Source organism: Falco biarmicus, chromosome 8 (assembly GCF_023638135.1).
Source record: "Falco biarmicus isolate bFalBia1 chromosome 8, bFalBia1.pri, whole genome shotgun sequence".
NCBI classification, from domain to species: domain Eukaryota; kingdom Metazoa; phylum Chordata; class Aves; order Falconiformes; family Falconidae; genus Falco; species Falco biarmicus.
Window position 1 is genome coordinate 64,814,250 of NC_079295.1, and position 21,305 is coordinate 64,835,554.

The following is a 21,305-nucleotide window of genomic DNA, read 5'->3' on the forward strand; positions in this document are numbered from 1 at the left end:
ACTAGGGCTAGTAAATGTAAAAAACACAGTCACATTCCAATCTCCCATCCACAGAACTTACATACTACACAAATATAATCAAATATGTTAGATGAACAGCAAAAAATTCCTAATCTGTTAAGAAACACCTTAAGCTGGACAGTCAAAACAAAAAATTTTGTAATAATTACAAGATCACCGAGGGTAACCAGGCGCTAACTGGAGATAGCTCTCTGCATCACCAGTAGTCCTCACTAAAAGAGGTATTAAAAACCACTCATACACTCCTCTTCCCCACTCCTCCCCCCAGACTCTGAAGGGAGAGGGAGAGCCTATGAAGCAACTCTCCTGACGAATTATTGAACTCCATTACTGCTTACACTGTCCTGCAGTGAAAGAAGACTGGACCTTTCAAGATACTCTTCCTTCAACAAATTTCAGCAATACAGTGCACATTGGACTGAACACCTTTCCAGTTTCAGTGGGCCTGTACCTTTCTTAGTATTGTATTTCTGCTACCTTGGCAGCAGCATGTGGCAGAGAGAGGACTATCACGTAAGTATAATGAAATGGAACCTTTTGTTTTTATGTACAGTATTAGTGAGGTAATCCTCTTGTTATGATTCTCTTATATTGTAAAGGTTATATGAAAAAAGGTTGTCTAAAAGAAACATTAGAATAATGCTGACTTTGGAACGTGTGCCTTTTTGCCAGATATTTAAGAATTTGATGAAAAGGAAGAGAGATTTTAAATTAATTACACAGACAGGACTTCTCACTAGTATGTCCCCTTAAACTACTTGGCGAGGATTACCAAAGGCAGACAAATTCAAACAAGCAATAAAGTGCAGCTTACCATTCTGTTCTAAATAAACAAGAATACCTATTAGGTTTAGTTTTAGTTTATTACTTCACACAAGACTCAAACAAGTCAATTTACCTTGTGACACATGTGAAGAAAGACCACAAGAAAATTTCTTTCTGTCTTAAACCTATAAACCACCTCACTTTTCTATGAATCATTACAAATTGATGAAATGGAACAGCTGTACTTTTAACTCCAAATTTAACATGTTACTCCCTGTTTCAAAAAAAAAGAACCACCCCCCCCCCCCCCCCAAAAAAAAACACCCCACAACAACAACAACAACAAAACCACCAAACCAAGCCTACAAGAAATAGCCTGTGATGAACTTCAAGATGGGTGTTCCACATTTAAGAGGTTCACTAAACATTCTGACAAATACTGCGTACCCATCACATACAAAGCAGTAGCAATATTACCTGGAACATCCTAGCAGATGGACCTTACAGCAGGACCCCTTCTCAATCATCTGCCAGAGGTCTTGGGAGTTTGGGGAGGTTCACGCTGACTGGAAGCTATCCAACAGTATTCCAATTTACAAGGCCATGAGGGAGGATCCAGGGACCTACAGACCTGTTAGTCTAATTTCAGTACCCAGAAAACCGATGAAAGCCACCCAGCGTGCTAGTGAAAGACGTTTAAAGGACAATGGAATGATCAAGCACAGCCAACATGGGTTCAAAAAGGGAAAGTACTGCTTAACTAATTTAATCTCTTTCTACCACAAGACCTTCCACCCAGTAGATGAAGGGAAAGCAGTGGATGGAGTTTTTCTGGATTTTAGTAAGGCTTTAGGTACTGTTCCTCACAGCAGTCTTCTGGGCAAGTTGTCCAACTGCAAGGTAAGCAAGTTCACAGTATATTGGGTGTAGAACTGGCCGGATGGCAGGGCTCAAAGGGTTTCAGTGAATGAGGCTACATATGGCTGGCGACTGGTCACCAGTGGCATTCCTCAGAGCTCAGTCCTAGGGCCAGTGCTGTTCAGTCTTTTTAACAGTGATCTGGATGTAGGAACTGAATGCACCATTAGCAAGGTTGCTAATGATACCAAACTGGCAGGTGCTGCTGACTCTCAAGGGACAAAAGACTTAGCAGAGGGATCTAGAAAGATTGCAGCATTGGGCAATCATCAATGGCATGAAACATAACAAGAACAAATGGCCAGATTCTGTCCCAAGGACAGAATAATGCCTGACGCCAGCACAAACTGGGAGAGGAGTGGCTGGAGAGCAGCCCTGCAGCAAGGGACCTGTGGGTGCTGGTGGGCAGCAGCTCAAGAGGAGCCAGCAGCGAGCCCTGGCACCAAGAGGGCAAACCGCATCCCGGGGGCATCAGCCACAGCTCAGCCCGCCGGTCAGGAGGGGACTGTCCCACTGTGCCCAGCGCTGCTGCGGCCTCACTTAGAGCGCTGCCTGCGCCGCTGGGCCCCACCATTTGAGAAGGATGTGAAGGTCCTCGAATGTGTCCAGAGAGGGCAACGGAGCTGGTGAGGGGCTGGAAGGCACATCCCGCCAGCAGCCGCCCAGGACTCTGGGTTTGCCTAGTTTGGGGCAGAGGCTGAGGGGCGACCCCGTTGCTCTCTGCAGCTCTGAGGAGGGGACGTGGAGAGGGAGGTGATCTCTGCTCCCTCAGATCCAGGGACAGGATGCGTGGGGACGGGGACGGCTCAAAGCTGTGCCAGGGGAGGTTCAGGCTGGACAAAAGGGAACGGACACATTTCTTTACCGAGAGGGTGGTCAGACACTGCAACAGGCTTCCTGGAGAGGCAGTCGATGCCCCGCGCTTGTCAGTGTTTAAAGAGGCGTTTGGACAATGCCCTTAATAACACGCTTTAGCTTTTGGTCAGCCCTGAAGCGGTCAGCAGTTGGACTAGACTATCATTATAGGTCCCTTCCAACTGAACTATTCTACTTCCATCACCTAACATGGAAGACAGACCTTATAGTTTTCCCTTCTAAAATCCCAGACCCATGAACTGGATCAAAAGGACAGAAGAGATTTACAACATTATCACGTTAAGATCATCTCCCTACAAAGCTGATTAGTACAGAGAAGCAAGGACAAGTTTGTTTTACATGCTTTACCTTCAATACTCAGTTTTCTTCCATCTTTGTATAATCAACGTAAACAATGCAATCCTGCCAAACTTTTGACTTCTAACCATTAAAAAGGTGTTACTAATTCTAAGTCAATACCCCCAGAGTATTTTCCTACACACAGATGCAAGGGAGCTGTTCCAGATCCATGCAACACCACACATGATATTGTCAGTAGTTTCCAACAGATCACGCAGCATCAAAAAGGATGAAAAACTCAATATAAACAGCTGTGTTCTCAGTTTCTATTTCCAGAACCTGAAATCACTTTGCATACTGGGTGTGCAAGAAGCAGCAGCAGACCTGCACAGCACACTGAGTGTTTGTGCCTATACCACTTTGTATTACTACAGACAATAACTACAGCATATTCATGAACTGATGCCCAATATGCTGGGATTCTATGTGAAAAACACTAAGGGAATTCTGAAAGAGATGCTTAAAGCAAGGAAAGTAAGGGCAGAGGAGATAGACTTAAGAGTGAATAAGCGTATTTCCTTTTGATAAAGTAGTAAACAGAAATATTCTCCCTTTGTTCAAACCCCCAGAAGCCTTAAGCAAAGTGGCTGCATTATAATTAAGAATGTCTTGGGGTTTTTTTCTCTCATCTTAATTTGAAAATTGTGTAATTTCAAGTGTCAAGAGGGAAACATCTGCATGCTAAAGCCTTGGCTACAGCAGAATAAACTACCTCTCAAATGTATCCATGGCCCAACAATTCATAGGGTCACATCTACTGACAGTATCTTCTGCTGACCCTGCTAACTCTGCTGACAATCAATTTTGACAAGCTGCTGGTAAGAACAGCAATGGTGCTTTGTTAATACCAATGCTTTTAAACAGTGGTATTGATGACAGCAACCAGATACGCAATTAGTGCAGCTATGTCTGTATCACATTTAAAAACATGATGGTGCTTAGACAGAAATGCACCTGCAGAATTTCCCACGTTCTCCTATGGGGAAAAACACCTTCCCTAAGCAAAAATCTAATTGCAGACTTAATTGGCTTATGTTTTGATTGTTTGAGGTTCTTTTAATCTACAAAACCATTTTTCCCCCAAACACAAAAAACACAGGGTGCATACACACCTGTAATTCTCCCCCTCCCTTCCCTTTTTATTTTTTTGCCTGTCCCACGAAAAAGTGATACTAGAAAGCAGAGCTGTTGCTCTGCCTTGTTTGATATACAAAGACAGCCTGAAGTGTATTTTCCAGAAGACACATTCTTGTGTAGCTACTATACCCTAACAGTCCAGCCTTAATACACTACAGAGAACTACAGTCTGGTTCAATGGAATTACCTCTTTAAGTTTTCCAACATCAGTTCCACTGTAAAAGCAACAATAGTAAGACCATAGTGTAGGTAAGACAGATATATTGGTCTTTTTCATCAGGTGACACACAGGCTCTAAACATGACTTAAAATAGAAAAAATACGGCAGCTTATTGCATTAGAATTTGCACAAAGGTCTAATGTAGCTGCCATCTATGAAAAACATGAAATCTTTACATCTTAGGGTTTTATATATTATAAAAAGCAGAAGATGGCAAAAAAATCCAAGTTCAAAAATATCCCTTAAAATGGTCTTAAAATTTACCTATTTTTGAAAGGAAGGATGGTCCATCAGTTGCTAGAGAGTAGCCAGAGACCCAGGTTCAATTCCCTGCTTCATCAGAGGCTTCCTGCATGACCTTGGTCAAGCCATTTAGTCTCACTGGCTGAGTTTCCCCATCTGTAAATTGGAATAATAGTACTTACGCCCAGAAAGGAGGCACTGGTAGGAATCTGTTGCAGACTGCCAAGCAAGACTGTGTAACAAGTCAGTCCATGACCTCTTACTCATGATGTAGAAAGAACTACATTGTCAACATGTGGGAAAGAAGGAATTAGAATCTCAGTATCTACCTTCCCATCGCCTAACACAGAAAACAGACCTTGTTGTTTTCAACTTGGGAGACACATTTGAGATCTCATGCAACTAGTACCACCATTAAATGAGGTTAAAAAAAAAATAAACTATAGTAGTTTTCTAATGCAATCATTATTTGGAATCCATTATGTGAGACAAAGTTGATGTACATGTCAATGCTTAGAAAACTTTTAGCTTCCAGCCCAGTAATCACACTTCAAACTATTTCTTACAAGCAAAGGCAAAAAAATCTTATCTGAAATAAATATACACACATCAGTGTCTTAATGCACGTGATTCCCAAAGCCAGGAAAATTAGGTAAAAAACCAAAACAAACAACCTGAGGAGAAAAATCCTCCTCTGAGATAATTTATATCGAGTCAAAGTAGATTTCATCACATAACCAAGAAACTAGTTGTTAGAACAGTTATGCTGAAAGGTTGATACTGATCAAGACACTATGTATTTAGTGAAGACACTAAATATAATACTAAAATTAGAAAATATACATAGTTTTTGCATTTCCTTGGCACTTCCCTATGTTTATAATGCATAATGGTAATTAAGCAAACCAATCAAAAATGCTTCTGACAGGATCAAGGACAAAAATAGTATTAAACCAGCAGGAGCTAGAGAAATCATAACCCTACTAAAGCCATTACCTTCTGGCATAGCAAGGTGCTAATAAATGGCCACAAATATTTTTCTGTTTTGCGACTGAAGGTGAGCATTGGTATCATGTGAGTCAACACTTAACATGCACAGTAATCTACACAGTACTTAATTTCTAATTAAGATGAACAGGTTTAGGAATCAATGGGTTCTGGGTAACAGTAACTTTTCTTTGCAAAAAACTTAACAAAATACCTGCCTTCATGTACTTTCAGACTTCTAAAAAACCCTTTCAACAATTTCAACAGTTAAAGAGCCAGTTATAAAAAAGGATGATGAATTAACCTGTTTACTAGCCTCAATGCAGTTCTGGCTTAGTAGAGCAGACAGCATTAAAATGAAAACAAAACTGTAAAAAAAATCTGATGTTGTTGACTAAACTTCCCTTATTTTTTTAACTTCTTTAAAATATTAGTGTCACACTGTACTAAATACATACTAGAGTATGAATTAAACACTCAAAATCCACAGCTGTAATGGATCTCTAACACTGAAAAGGAGCACTTCATGTGAGTTTCAGAAGTTGGTATTTGGCCCAATGTTCCTTAGTTTTGATACACTGATGAGCCAGAAACACATTACCAACTATAAAGCCGGGAGCCTATTAAAAAATTTCCAAAGAAAACAACAAGGATGACAGTACAGTCCTAACTCACTTTTTCTGGTGGCATCACAAAATGCCAGTCAGAAATTAGTAGCCTGTTTCTTTATTATGTTGGACATACAGTCAGAACAAAGCATTGCAACCTGAGAAGCAATGCATGTGGAGTATTCAACAGATGCAAGCAATTCACTTTCTTTTTTAAATGAACAGCTTTTTTTGCAAAGTACAGTTTTATATTCTTGGGTTGCATACAACAAATAACAACTTTGCCTCACTTTTACTCTTGAAGCTTTCCTAGAAAATATGAAAAAACTTTGCTAATCCATTGCTGCGAAGAAAGAGCAGTAACTCCCATATAAAAGCTACTTAAAAACATTCACAAGTAGATAGATTAGATACATAAAGCCTCTGTCATCCTCTGCTTGAAGAAAGATTACCAGGTCTCTCAAGCAGAGAAATACAGGTCTCTCACCTTGAATTCAGGCTTTGGAACACTTTGTGTAATATCTCACACCAGGAAAAGATGGCCTATATGCTGAGCACAAAAACCAACCATTCTCTGATAAAATCGAAGCATTTGACTGAGGGTCTTCATAGGAATCTGTTCTAGTTCCAAAAATGAAAGTGTTTGAGAACAGTCAATGAGTGCTGTAACTGACACCAGGATTGCGAAGTTCAGCAGAAAGATCACACATTAGAAAGCTCTGCAAGCACACCTGAAGACAGAATTCAAAATTATCTTGACAAACTTGAGAAAGTGCTTCAAATCAGAGCACACCATAACCACAAAAACAAGCACAAGGTGCTAAACAAAGGCAGATACTACCAGTGACAGGACAAATATCAGTTTTATAGAAAAAAAAACAAGTGAGCAGATTATAATGACCTTGAGGTGGTATACGTTCAGCTATCTAACACTGTTTCAAGAAAGGATAGACACATATATAAACAGGTGTAGAGTACACAATACAATGAAGTGATTGCGTCTCTACTCAGCCTCAGTAAGACACCTGCTAAAATGCTTATGACCAGTTTGGGTCAGAACAGGAGACAGCAGAAGGAAGCAAACAAGAACCATCAACAGTCTAGAAAATGCAGGCTTTGGAGTGGTGATGTTAGGTTGCTTTATCACGAAAAAAAGAATACTGAAAGGGGATTTAATAACAGTCTTCATGAAAGGCCTGCCAGAAAGAGAATAAATAGTCTTATCTGATCTACCCACTATAGAGATGAGATGATATTGGGATTAAGATCGAACTAGAAATACCTGGGTAAGAAAATTACCTTGAACGACGGATTGCAAGAACAGAAGCAATGACGAGACTACGCAGAGAGACTATAAAGATCTCTATATAGTAGAAATGGAAAAAAGAGGCTACAGAAACATGTCAGGAATGGCACTGGCAGAGTTAATGATGGTTTGATGCAACAGGATGGAATGACAACAAAGAGATGGAGGGACACACATGATTATTACTCAAAGGTGATCACTTATACAGGTAAGAGTAAAAAGTGACAGAATACATACAATATGACATGAAAAATCAACATTGGACAACTTTCTGGGACACACCTTATACAAGCAAGTATGTCAGGGCCGATACAGAAATAACTAGTTGTACAGCCATTTCAAACTACCGAATCAAAACAGCTTCCTGGAATTTAAATCTCTCTTGGCTGGCATTATAATCATTGCATTTCAAGTCTGAACAATGGTCTGACACCACAGCAATATACAGCAAACTCTATACCAAAACTTGGATCTTAAAGTACTCAAATATAGCATATCTGAAAAATATGATTTTGTTTACTGTAAGTTCATTTGACACTGCAACAATAAGTTTCCCTGTTCAGACCTTTTTGTTTGTTGTTTGTTTGAGGGGTTTTGTTTGGGTTTTTTTGTTTGGTTGGTTTTTTTAAACTTTAGTTTAACAAAAGAGGAAAAAGAAACACTTCAAGATTAGTAAGTAACAGAATTATAGGGGGAATCAGGAGCAACTGCAAAACAAGAATGCCATAGTTAAATTCTGTAATTATTCTAAAACCCCAGACAGTTCCAGTCAGGACCTGGTTTAACACAATTTTTAAAAGAAGTTTAAAAAAAAACAAACACCAAAAAAAACCCCCAAACAAACCAAAACCAAAACCCCACAAAACACATTTCAGCAAAAATAGTAGAGGGAACCATTCCTGAAAATACTGGTCTTCCAGTACTACTTTATGTGGCTCAAAAAGGTATGTATTTACATGAGTTGGGTTAAGTAGGTAGGAAAGAATGACTGAAGTGCCAAAACCAACAGCAGTCGGTATCCCATTTTTTTCAGTATTACAGCATTTCCAGCTTGAGCATCAGTACTGACCCTAACGCTGGTCACACATATGCAGGAAAATGTCAAGTAATGTGAATATCACAGCTCAAAATCAAGTGCTGCAAACCACACACAAACCACAAAATGCAAGGGAAAGTCTCATCTTTGGGAAGCCCTACCCCATTCTGTACAGCTTCAGTTCACAGCCATTTTAGAGCCCACTACAACTGCCACACTCCCGCTGTAACAAAAACGATCAACACTCAGAGCCCTGTGCGAGCACAGCCCTGTTGATGCCTCTGTGACAGTGACAGTCCACAACCTTAATTATCACAAGCACGAATGTGCGAGCAATCTAGCTTGGCCTCAATCCATGCTACCTCATCCCTGTAGCGAGACACTATTCAAAACTGATGTACATTTTTTTTTTTTTTTTACAACATAAGGTGAAGTACAAACAGATTTAGATTGAGCCTGGAACTCCAAAAACTCCACTTCATACAATCCACATGCAAAAGGCAGACTGAGGGTGGCCTCAATCCTTCTGCCCCCTCCCCATGAGATTTGGCCACCATGCAAACCAGATCATAAGTTGAAGCAAAGTAGTTGTCCAAAATTCTAAATTTAAAGTCTTCAAGTAGCATAGCGTTTTATTCTCCTGATACACAGCAAATAACAAATATGTGCATTTATAATTCTGCATGCAAAATATCTTTAAGATGTTACTTTCAAAACAGCACTTTGAGAAAATGCTGGAGGTTCTTTGTAGTTTGTTTATGTGATTAACATCTTTTAGAAATTTAGATGGGTAAAGACCCTTAGATCAGATCACACTAACAGCTTGCTGTCACTGAAAGCACCAGGACACTGCCTCACCACCGTCACTACACAGTCCCATTGTTTCCCCTTGAACAAGCAACCCAGCTGACACTGTGGTATGTACATTCAGGGAACATGTGGCTAGAAACCAAGCACACACAAGGAATTGTTGATTTCCTGCAATCTTCCTTGGTGCTGTTTGCTTAAGGGTCCAATGAAGCATCATGCACAAGAGATAGGAAGGGTTACTTTTTTATTACTATTTTAATAGTACCTAGCTAATATATTGACTTATAGTAACATCGGACCAAACTCTTCCACTGAAGTCTTCGTCAAAATGTTTTTTTCTTACACTAAGAATAGGAACACAAAGCACTGAACTATTGTCTCTCCCATATGCTGCCCTATCTTCCACTTTATCCAGCAAGACCCACAACAACTGTCAATCAGCTGAACACCCCCAGATACGAGCTGATTTACACAGATTTGGTTTAAGCCAAACAAGAAAATGACTGTGCCAGGTATCTCTCTTGGATAACAAATGCTATCCAAGTCAAATTTGGGATCTAACGGTAACCTCATAGCCCTGTGGCTGCATGGCCAACACAAGTCTGTCAAACCAACTGAATCACGAACTGCAACACCATGCACACCAGGCACAGTACCACTTTATGCAAGCCGTATCTCGAGCCAGTTACGTAACATCCTTCACACTCTGAAATGAATCCAGTAATTGTGGTGTACTTTACACCAGGCAGAGCCAAATATGTTAATCGCTATGCTTTGCCTTCTAAGAGGAACTTTATTTCAGAAAATGTTTGCATTCCTACAGAAACTTGCTGCCATCGGAGACCTCCTTGCTGTGGAGCCAGAGAAAGACTGCCTTTTGAAGGAGCACCAGCCCATTTTGCAAACCAAGAACTCATTCACAACTCCCCAAGCCTATCCTTAAAAAGTGACACTTTCTTCCCTTAATTTATACTAAAATTAACAGTTCTAAATTTTCTCTGCTATTAGTAAATTGAAACATTTGAGCTACTGGAATGTATGAGTTTCACAGAATAAATTTGTTTTGCACACACATATTTTTGTTAAATAATGTGCTTTTTGTTGCTATTTCTTCTAAAACGTTACCTTTACCTGATGTCTGCCTGCATCCCAATCAAAGCATCATAAAAACCTACTTCAGTGAACTAACAGCAAAACAATCTTTTTTGGCTACTGTTTCTTTCTGCAGCTATTTGAACTGTAGAGATGATGGTATCTTATGTTTCACAAAACACATCACCTAGAAACCCAAGTAGGTTGTTCCTAATCCCAAGCATTCTACAACCCAATTATCAGCAAGAAAAGGATAAGGACCTCCAGTTTGGAACTCGAAAGAAAAGCAACACCTTAAATTGCAGGTTTGATACCCAGACTTTTTAAACAATTTAAAATTGGTACCTGTATAACTGGCAATTGGCAAATACACCTGTATTTAAAAATCAGAAAGAACAAACCTGATAACTATTAGTCTGGTAGTAAGACAGTACTAGTGGTTTGCCAGATATTAAAATAAGTTTCAGGTGAGGGGTGGGGGACAGGGCTGGGGAAAAAAAAAAAAAGAATTACAATAAACAGAAGGAATTAAAAGTGAAAGAAAGTTTTAACTACATAACTTACATATGACATGAAAGACTTTTTCTTACTCCATCTAACCTGAACTTGTGTATCCAAAGCATTAAGTGGCACTGCACTGAAAATGAAGGGCTGAGATTTAGAAAAGTCTAGAGGGAATAATAAAAGCAGGATGAAAATTACTAGTTTTGAAATGGCAAGTACTGGAGCAGTACAATTATTGCAACATAATTTTTAACATCACTGATAAAGCTGGCATAAAAAGTATCAAATTTCTCTACACACATTCCTGGCCTCAAATCTAAGGATACCTTATGCAGACCAGAGCAGAATCTGAGGAACTTCCAAAAGTTCTTATAATCACAGCCTCTGAAAATTTGCTATTCCAACTGCTCATTCTGGTTTGCCTCACTCTTTTTCCTTTGCTTTCCAAGTTTGACATCTTCCATGAAAAAAACATTAGTGATAAAGTAGTAGTACATCTCATTTTTGCTGAGTTTTATAGATTAAATTGGATGAAGTAAAAAATCTGGTTTAAGTTATTAGATGACTTATAGACAGACCACATGACTACAGTTAAAAAAACCTCAATCTCAAAGAAAAGCTTTACCCTGGATCTTAATGCCACATTTTCAACAAACTGAAAATAAGAAACCAAAGCTATTCCTCTTAAGTAGAAAATTATGCTATTCTTCAGAAGAATGTCTAAGGAATTAATTGTCAGCCTCTCTCCAGAATCACCCACCTCAATGTCATTTAGCATACTGAGCAACTCTAACAAATGAAACTCGTCTCTGAATACAGTTATTAATGCTGAAACAAACAAAGTGGACATCAACAAAACCATGGGCTTTTCAGAGAAAATTCAGAAAGGTGGCAAAAGGTCTGCTAAGCATGCAAATACTGCAAAGAAAACTTGGCTATTCAAGGAAACCTTCCCATCTTTCTTTGTTTTTTTTTTGCAAATGGAGCATCACCATCTAGCACAGGTGAGCTACTAAAGAGGGATGCCCAACAGCGAGTACTGGCAACAAGGGGGTCACCACCAAGCAGCAATACCTCAGAAGAGCACAATCAGTTAATCAATGGTAATAAGGCAGAAGTAGTAAGATTTTTTTCCAACTACAGTTAAGCTTGCATTAAGAACAGTTTCAAATCATATTTGAAACTACAGAAGAAAACGGATCTGCCACTGACTGAAAAGCTGGATGCCTTGATTATAAAGCATCTAATCAAAAGGAGGTAGCACAAATTATTAGATGCCAACTCCAGCAGCTTCACAAGGAAAGCATGAAGCATTGTGCTTAACTGGAGTTGAAGCATAGTGATCTCAGGACAATAACTATGTGGACGTAAAACGCGAATTTTTATTTGGTTCTGTAATCAGCAGTGGAAACTGGAAGCATCATGACTACTTAGAGAGCTCTCTAACACTATCAAGAGAAGTTACTGCATGAATAAATGTATTTTATGACCACATTAAAAAGCTATGTAACAACCAACCACAAACGCAATACACAAACTTTCATTACGCTGGCTAAATTTTCTTAGAAAGAAATTTCTCCAAACATTTCTGTAAGAACATGATGCTGCTATACAGAAATACTTCTGAAGCCACCATCAGCTTGTAAGTCTGTTAAAAAAGCAGGGATTCTGTAAAAACCACAAACACATGGTGGCAATACAGAGAAGTCAATGTATGTGCATGGAAACACTGTAGAAATGTAAACAATCACAAGATAGACCTTGAAGGAAAAAAAGAATGGGCAGAAATAATTCACTGAAGCACTGAACAAGATCAGCCAAAAGGAAACCACTACTCAGCGCACAGAATTTGCCCGGGGAATACGTATATACATACTACATGCAGAAGATCGCTTTCCTACAGAAAATAAATAAATGCCTTGTACCTCAAGAAGTTAAAACTACAAAAGAGATTTCTTGAAACAGTTGCTGAGTTAAAACACTGGCCTACATTTTTCATCCAAAACATTTAGGAAATGCATTGCCATCAAAGCAGGGAGATGTAACACAGCAATAACTCAGGACAAAACCCCCACTTGGTCACAATCACTTGCATTTCAAGTAGAAATTGTTCCATATCCAGAAGTCATTGTGTTTTCACCTCCTACAAAATAACCAGTCTTCCATTTGAAAACTGACAGAATAAAGTATGCAACTTCTAGCATTCCACAGGAATTCCTGCATCAGGCGTGCCCTGCAGTCACACCTAGAAGCATAAACAAATAAACAAAAGACACCTTTCAAACTTCTAGTATCTCCACTGATACCACCGCTGAAAGCAGAAAACATCAAAGTATGGATATTACAGAAACCTGACTTTCTGCAACCATTTGAACGACAAAATGGACTCCCAACTGCCAACCTGTAGCTCAAAAACCGTATCAGTTACAGTGCTGAACTACTGACATTACAAATACATGATTCAGTCTCTTGCTTTTATTTGAAGTGTGATGCATACAACTGCCTCAAAGAAAAAAATACCAACAAATATAACGGGAGAGCAACCTAATTTATGATTATACGTACTAGTAATTCAACTTGCTAAATTTTATTCTATTTGCACAGCTCTTACTGAGTCTGCTGCTTTCTGTAGCCATAACTAAAAATTCATCTAAATGAAGTGACTATATATTCACCAAACAGATAATAAACATGGTTTCCACTTTCCCAGCTTACGGCATTTTATTTGGTAAAAGGCAAGCCCTGTACATACCATGTCAACATTGCCCACCCAAGAAAATAAACTGCCAAAGGAGAAATATGCTACATTTTGACAATAATGGGGGAAGAAAAAAAAATAAATCTAAGGTCTTGCCAAAGTATATTTTGTTTTTCTAGGCTTTTTCTCTTGTTTCTGCTGTTACACTTCAACACTACCAAACAATATTCAAAAAGGTCAAAACAAATTATTTTAACGAGATCTCTAAATCTCTTCTGCCTGTCACTGGAACATTCAACTTCTTCAAAGGCTAACAGTGTGATCTGCAAATGCAAACACTTACAAGGAACTTCCTGCAGACAGACTGCCAGTACGCAGTAGCTTTCCAGATTTCACTTGCAAAAGCTGGATCTGAATTTAATTAAATTAACATGCAAGAACTCTACAATTTTTCATATTGCTTTCACCATTACAAAAAAAACCTTGTAGATGCAATTAACACTAAATATAAAGATGATGGATTAACTCTAGTAAGAGATTCCTTGAATATACATTTTAAGCAGTATGCCTGTTTCAAGCAGTAATTTTCCTAAGTCAAATAACCATGGTTCACCAAGTCTGAACCAGGGAATCTGAAACCTTTGATTCTGCTGCAACAAACATCAAGCAGGAGAGGGGCTGACTCTCCAAAGTCAATCCAGTATTGACAAGTCAGAGAGCTCTACAAAGTATCCACTATCAGATACGCAAAAACTTAGGTTTTAACCCTTCACTGATGCAAATATATAGCTGTCATGCTGCATGTGATTTTACAGCTAAGCATCATTTCAGAAAACTCCCACCCAGCAGCCTACTGGTGGAAGGCTGAACAATTTTGATTCCTTCCACAACTGCGCAGAGACATCCACATCTGACCAGCACAAGACCAGTGAGGGCGAAGCGGGGAGGACTAGGTGGACTTCAACCTTGTCCAGCACTGCTGCTCCTTCATTGACACAAATGTAAAATACTCAGCCTGCTGTATTAGACGCAGCATTTCTCTGTCTTACAAGCTTATCTTCTCAACCTAGAGCTTCCATACTTCTGCCTACACTTCCCCGAACATATTTATTTTGTGCAAGTCCAATAGGCTTAAAATGTATTGAAATTACCACACACACGCAGACCAGCATAATATGCTCAGTAGAATGGCACTTCCTAAAATATCAGAAACACTGCACAAATGCCACGTAGGCACAGTGAACATTCAAAATGGGCATTTCCATAATGCCCAGGAATAAAGCAGTTCAACTGAAACTCAGGCACATGTACAGTAACTGCTACCAGGTGTCAAGAAATTATAACAAGTATCCTCAAATAAGGAAAAGGGCAGAAAAAAGGAGAAAAAAAAAAAAAAAGACAGGAACTTGCAGTGTCTTGTTTAACAGGAACATGGAAGACAGCAGGGTAACAAGGTACCCAGTGGACACGGAATCAGTGTTGTGCAAGGACAACTCTGCAAAGGGTTTAACCAAATGCCTGCAGGCTAATAAGCCTCTCTGTACACTGCTATACTAATTTTGTTACTGTTACTTCTCTGTAACCTGTATTTTGAGGGAACAGCCCTTCTTCACCTCCCAGCCCCACTGCCAGCCCTGATAACACCACTGCCACAACCAGTCCTACCAATTCCTTTCCACAGCCACCATCTGCTGTGCCCTTTGATATGCGGTGAGCAGGAGACAGGGACAACCACCAGAGGTGGCACAAGTCTGGGAAGGCTCCTTAGCTTGAGTCCCCACCCCATTCCTCATCTAGAACTTGATAATCACTACAAATCTGCCAACATCCTTTTGAGAATTTCACAAATCACACTGAGTTTCCTCTACTGCAGGTACACTGCTGTGGTGGTGCACCTCACCCCCTCCCCGGGAACCCCTGACAAGCCTTGTCCTCTGTGCAACAAGTTGGGTGGTTAAGCGTCCGCTGACCATATCAGCAACTCTTGGATGGCTGAGGTGGGGAATAGCACTGACCATACCAGAAACATTCTTTATCTGAATCGTTACATCCCCTGACAGCCTTGGAGCATTCCTTACCTGAATCATAACCCGAGTGGTACGATACCACCATCACTGGAATTTGCAAAATTCCAGTGATTACCGACTCAAGATTGTGGCCAGGATGGAAACTTACAGTTGACTAAAGCCAATCACCTCTGCCCCTATAAGCACCGGTCCTAAGCGAGGCCCTTTTGAGCCCTCCTGGACCACAGCAGGCTGCAGCCAGCATCTCCCTCTGCGCGGGACGCCTCTCAGCTCACAGACTCCAAAGTCTGCAAAGTTAGGACGAAAGCTGATGATGGAGCCTGGGCTGATACCCCCCACACCTTGAGGCTCAACCCTTCGCCTGTTGAGAAATCCAAAAGCATTCAATGTGGATACTCCACTGAACGCAAGGGGAACTTCTAATAGGTATACCTCTGTACCCTTTTTTTTTTCTTGAGAGAGGTATATATATCTATGTACATCTGTTCCTTTGTGTCTGTGTGCATGCGTGTGTGACTTGACTTATGTACCTTGTAGCAAGTATAGAAGGAATGTTACCATTGACTCTGTAATTAAGTTACTGTTGTGATTGTAGTAAATCCTACTGAGCCACTTTGTAAATGATAGTCAATGATTAAGTGCTGCTAAAAGCTTGTGATCAGCCTTAAACTATGGATAAACCTTATACATCCTATAGATATATACCACCATCCCAGTCAGAGACTAAGATTGGATCTAGCCACATCGAAGCTCTATTAACAGTTCAGAAAGCAGGGGAGTCCACTCTGAACCTCGTGACTTAATATGAGGGTCTCCCTTACCCTTTTACATCTTTAGTTTCTGTGTAAATCTTTTCAGCTTAATTTTAATTTGATTCTTCTTTGATTTATCTGTGTAATAAGTAATAGTGAGTCTTGCCACAAAACTTTGTGAAGTCACACTTCCACAAATTCATATCAAAACTACTTCGCTACTGCCTTTGATGGTGATTCTTTAAGTGACCTAAACCACTCACTTGTGACACCTGCCAAGGCAGCCAAGATAATTAAAAAAAAAAAAAAAATCATGTAAACTTATACTTACATAAGCTACATATACAGAGGTATTCCACCCCCCTATCATCCCTGCTCGTTGCATTTCAGTAGTATAAATGGTTATAGATGAGAAGTCATCAGTAGAGTCACAGAAGACGTTGCTCACTGTGTGAACGCAAATTTTCCAGTGTGGATGTCTCTTTCACACATGGGAAGACAGAAAGGCTATCAGAAAAAAACCCTGTGACATAACACGCACTCATAGTACTTTGTACTTAGGCCACCAATAAAGTATCACAGAGCGAGTGAGGAAAATGTGTATCCACTACTTTTGCAGTCAGCTCTCCTTCAAAGAACTGTATTTTGCAAAGTAAAAAATTATTTGAAAAAATGTTCAACATCCTGTTTGTTCTTAAACTCCTCTCTTACAAGTAGCAGCATTAAAGATATGCCTACTGGTCTCACCAACACCCATCCAACACCGTATTCTGCCTTCAACAGCAGCAACAAGAGACACTACTCTGGGAAACAAACAAAGCCTAGACCACCTTCTGCGATCCACTCCCCTTCATAGATGCTTTCAATATGCAAATGCATCCAAGTGTCTCACGGACACAAAGAATGATCCAGGAACATGATCACCTCTGCAGGACAGAAGGAACCGAAGACGAGTACAGTGGCACAGAAAGCAATCGGGATATTCCGGACTCAGAAACCCCAACTTCTTGTGAACCTCCCACCACTTCCACAAGAGTCCCAGTTTCAACTCCCTGTCCGAAAATTCCTTTCCCTATCTGATGTAGCTTGAAAGCCTCTACAAACTCCCCATTCAGTCCCAGTCACTGAGGTCTGAAATTTGGCAGGAGACACATCTGCACAGCTGGCAAGAACCTCCACACACCCTAAACCAAACAGACAGTATATGTACATTTTCCTACGTTCTCCTCTACTATCAAGATGACTTTCAAGCAGCATCTGAAAACTGCTTGAGAGCACATAAATCTAAATCCAGTCCTGTAGGGTCCCAGCATTTCTCATCTACTACATACAGTCTCCAGACAGGAAGACATTCTTTTCCAACATCACTCAGTCAGAAAAACTAGTTGAAATACCCTGAGATTTATGGTTAACTCAAACAGTTCTGATAATTTACTTTGTGAGTAAGCTTATTCCTAAATTCAGGTAATTTCTAAATAGCAACTTTATTCAATGAAATCCCTTATGAATAAAATACTTTAGATTACTCCATGTTTTCATTAAGCTATAGAATCTACATATCATGTACAAGTGAAAATGTCTCCAGAATACATTCAATTGTACGTGGATATTACTGTAGGAAATAAGATTAAAAAAACAGACATAAAAAACCTTGTGTGAGACAGAACTTAATATCCATAAAAGGGAAAATACCAAACCAAAACAACCAACCCTTTCTTTACCATCTACCATAAGAAATATATGTGTATTATTCCAAAACAATCCTTCACAAAACACCTTGTGTCCTAGGCCTCCAAACTTCTGCAGTATTTGTATAGCTTGTGTATGCATTAAAAGTCATCTCACACACTTCTGTTTTTCAAATAAGCAACAGTAGTACTGTCCTGCATATGACATGTTTAGCTATTCTGCCATTAACATGCAATATGTCCTTTTATAATAGCAGGACAAAAGTGAACTAAAGCTTGACAGGTCTTCTATGATCCTGTCCTAACAGACAGTTAAAAAAAAAAGGGTAAGATCTGTTTCTAGTTAGAAAAGGCAAAGCTGTTTTCTAATAGCACAGTTTTTCGTCAGGATTTCCTCTAGGTGCTCTGAAGATAGCACAACTGACCATTATATGTATTTTCTGTGGACTAACATAATTTGATTATTCCACATTTTATCAAAGTAAGAATATTTAAGAGCTACTCTCTATAATCAAATTTATACAGAGGGAGAAAAAATAAAAGCAAAACCAGAGGCTTTACTCCACCAGAATAACTAACAGCTTCCTCATTAAAAAAAAACAACAACAAAAAAAAAAAAAACAAAGCATTTTTCTGCTGTTTTCTGAAACACTTTAAGTTCTATACTTCTTATCTATTACTGAGTTTTCTGCCTTGGAAAGATGTAGATATTCAACTGCAGTTTTGTATTTCTAAAAACCCAACGTCAGACTATGGGCTAGTAAGTGAAACCATCCTTACAGAATACTGTGAGAAACCACAGACTTAAGTAACCCTAAGAATACAACACATTTTGTTCTAGCCTTTTTCAGACCTAGTCAACATTATTACTTTACCTCAGATGAGTATTTCCTAAACTGCACTTGACTGATTGGTGCCAACTCGTCACTTCTTCTGGCAGAATGAGTTTAAAAAGATGACTTATTTTTCTGATCATACATCATTATCATTGTCAAATCAGTGTTCATTATGCATGAAAGGTTCCATGACAACACCAAGCATTCCACATTGAAGAACTGTGTAAAATACTCAAGGCACATTTTTCAGAGATCACATTTAAGAGTTCTTGTACAGATCTGGACATATACTGTTAGAGACAGCTGCATCACTGTAACTGTACTAAGTGGAAGGTTATTGGTGAGAGGAACTGGGGTAAGAACTGTAGTGCTGAGCAAAGGTAATGAATTGCCACACGTAAAAATCCCATTCTTCCCATGCTATCAAGCACAGAAGTTGATTTTTACTTTGTTAGGTAATCTAACAGGTGTCACATGGTTGGACAGCAATGACTAACTGGGAAACAAGTGACTACTTTTTTATTGGACAGATTCACAGATTAAAAAAAAAAGACAACACTCTACCAGTCTGTCCACCAAAACACTAATAAGGTCAGGCACACCAAAAATTCATTACATCATACTCATATTTGGAATTTAATTATTCCATAACACAAGAGTACTAATGATACATGTCAAACAGTCTGCTACAAGAGTAGCTCTCCAGACCAGGTCTTAATTACTGGAGCACATTTTCATGTTTAAGAGTCTCAGCTGTTTGTCCCATTTTCCATTTGAAGATCCCCTTTCTGCATGTTTTGGTGGTTTCTTCCCTCTCCTCAAACAAATAAGGGAGCAACTACAGTGGATCAACACAGCTCTCAACTGCAGGCATAGGGCGCCAGGCCACCCGGGGCGGCAAAGCCAAAACCAGCACACTACTTTCCAACTGGCAGCCCTTGGTTGCAGTTCTACAACAAACCCAAAGAAAGCAGCATCGCTGTAAGAAGTCAAAGAAACTTTGGGAAGTCAGAACTCTGCAAGAACTTACGGCAACAACAGGGTTTTTAAACAGCTAAGAGCAAAGAGAACCAACAAAACTCTTCCCAGCAGCATGCTCCCCAGGCAGCGGGTCATTGACAGCCGCAGCTCCCAGCAGCATGCCCCCCCGCACAGCGAGAGCACGCGGGGCTGACACACGAAAGGGAAACAGCACAGGTATCTTTTTAAGATGTCCCCCCAAGCGCCCCACTGCGCTATACTGGAGATAAGCCAAACAACTGCTAGAGCGTTTAACACACCACACGAAGCACAGATCCCTACAAAATCCGAGACAGAAGGGAATCGACGTTATGCCTTCTAAATCGGGGCACCACCGAGGTGGATGGTGGATACTTAACACCTCCCCGAAAAAGCCCAACGAACCGAGGTTGCAAGTTGGAAACGCCGTACCAGCACCCGAGCGCGGCACCGGCCCGGAGGCGCCGGTCTCTCCCATAAGCCGCCCCCAGCCGCCGCCCCGGCAGCCCGCAGGGCCGCTCCGCCGCCGCAGGCCGGGCCCGCCGCTCCTCGGCCCGCCGCGCGTCCCGGCAAGCCCGGCGGGCAGCGCGCCCCAGGGAGGGCGCAGGGCGCCGGCCCGATCCCGCCGCCACGCGCCTGGGGCAGGCAGGGCCCCGGCCCCGGCGCCTCGCCCGCTCCGCAGCCCTGCCCGGCGCCGGGAGGCCGCGGCCCACGCGGGCGGCCCGGCCGGCGGCGTCCCCGCCCGCGGCTCCCGGTCGCCCCAGCCCCAGGTCGCGTCCACCCGCCCCGCCCCGCCCCACCCCGGCCCAGCCCGCCCCACCACCAGGGCCTCACCGCTAGGTCCTGGGGCACGGCTCCGCTCATGGCCCGCACCGTCCCGCTCCGCCAGGCCCGGGAGGGCAGCGCAGGCCCCGGCTCCGGCCCCACCGCCTCGCCGTCGCCCGGCCCCGCCGCCAGCAGCAGCAGGAGCCGCTTCCCCACGGGGGAGGCCGCCGCGTCCGCCATCCCCACCGGGCAGGAACCGCCGCCGCCGCCGGCCCGAGCCCACCGGTCGCCGCCGCCGCCGCGAGACACCGAGCCAGCGCCTGCCCCGCGCTGGGCCTCCGAGCACCGCCCGACCCGCTCCCGGCATGCACCTCGCCCGCACAGCCTCCCCCCTGTCTTCCTCTGCCCCACAATGCCCCGCGCCACCCCGCCCGGCAGCACCGGGGAGCCGGCCCAGAGCTCGGAGGCGGCGGGACCGGGCGGGCCGCGGCCAGGCCCCGCGGCAGGAGCCGGAGCGGCGGCGCGGCTGAGGGGCGCGGGCAGGGGCAAGCCCCGCGGCGGAGCCGGCCAGCAGCCGCAGCAGGCGGCCTTCCTGCGGCAGGGCCTGCCATTAACACCAAGGCCAGAGCCGGGACTTGTCACGGAGAGGAGGCAGGCCTGGCTTCGGCCGCGAGGTAA

The 21,305-nt window shown here is 41.8% G+C and overlaps 1 protein-coding gene across 4 annotated transcripts in view; it reads right to left on the minus strand.

Moving 5' to 3' along the window:
• The window catches only part of KDM3B (lysine demethylase 3B), a 65,465-nt gene extending 44,462 nt beyond the window's left edge, over positions 1-21,003 (minus strand). The window contains exon 1 of one of the 4 annotated variants that reach the window (XR_008823640.1): positions 20,697-21,003. Coding sequence is in view for 2 of the 4 variants with exons in the window: in XM_056350064.1 (XP_056206039.1) it covers positions 20,697-20,867 (171 nt within the window). In the remaining 2 variants the exon portion in view is untranslated. Of the gene's footprint in view, positions 1-1,263; positions 1,365-4,540; positions 4,676-20,696 lie in introns of those variants that run through there. The other 3 variants (XM_056350064.1, XM_056350066.1, XM_056350065.1) reach the window with 3 other exon arrangements.
• Positions 21,004-21,305: the final 302 nt, after the last annotated feature.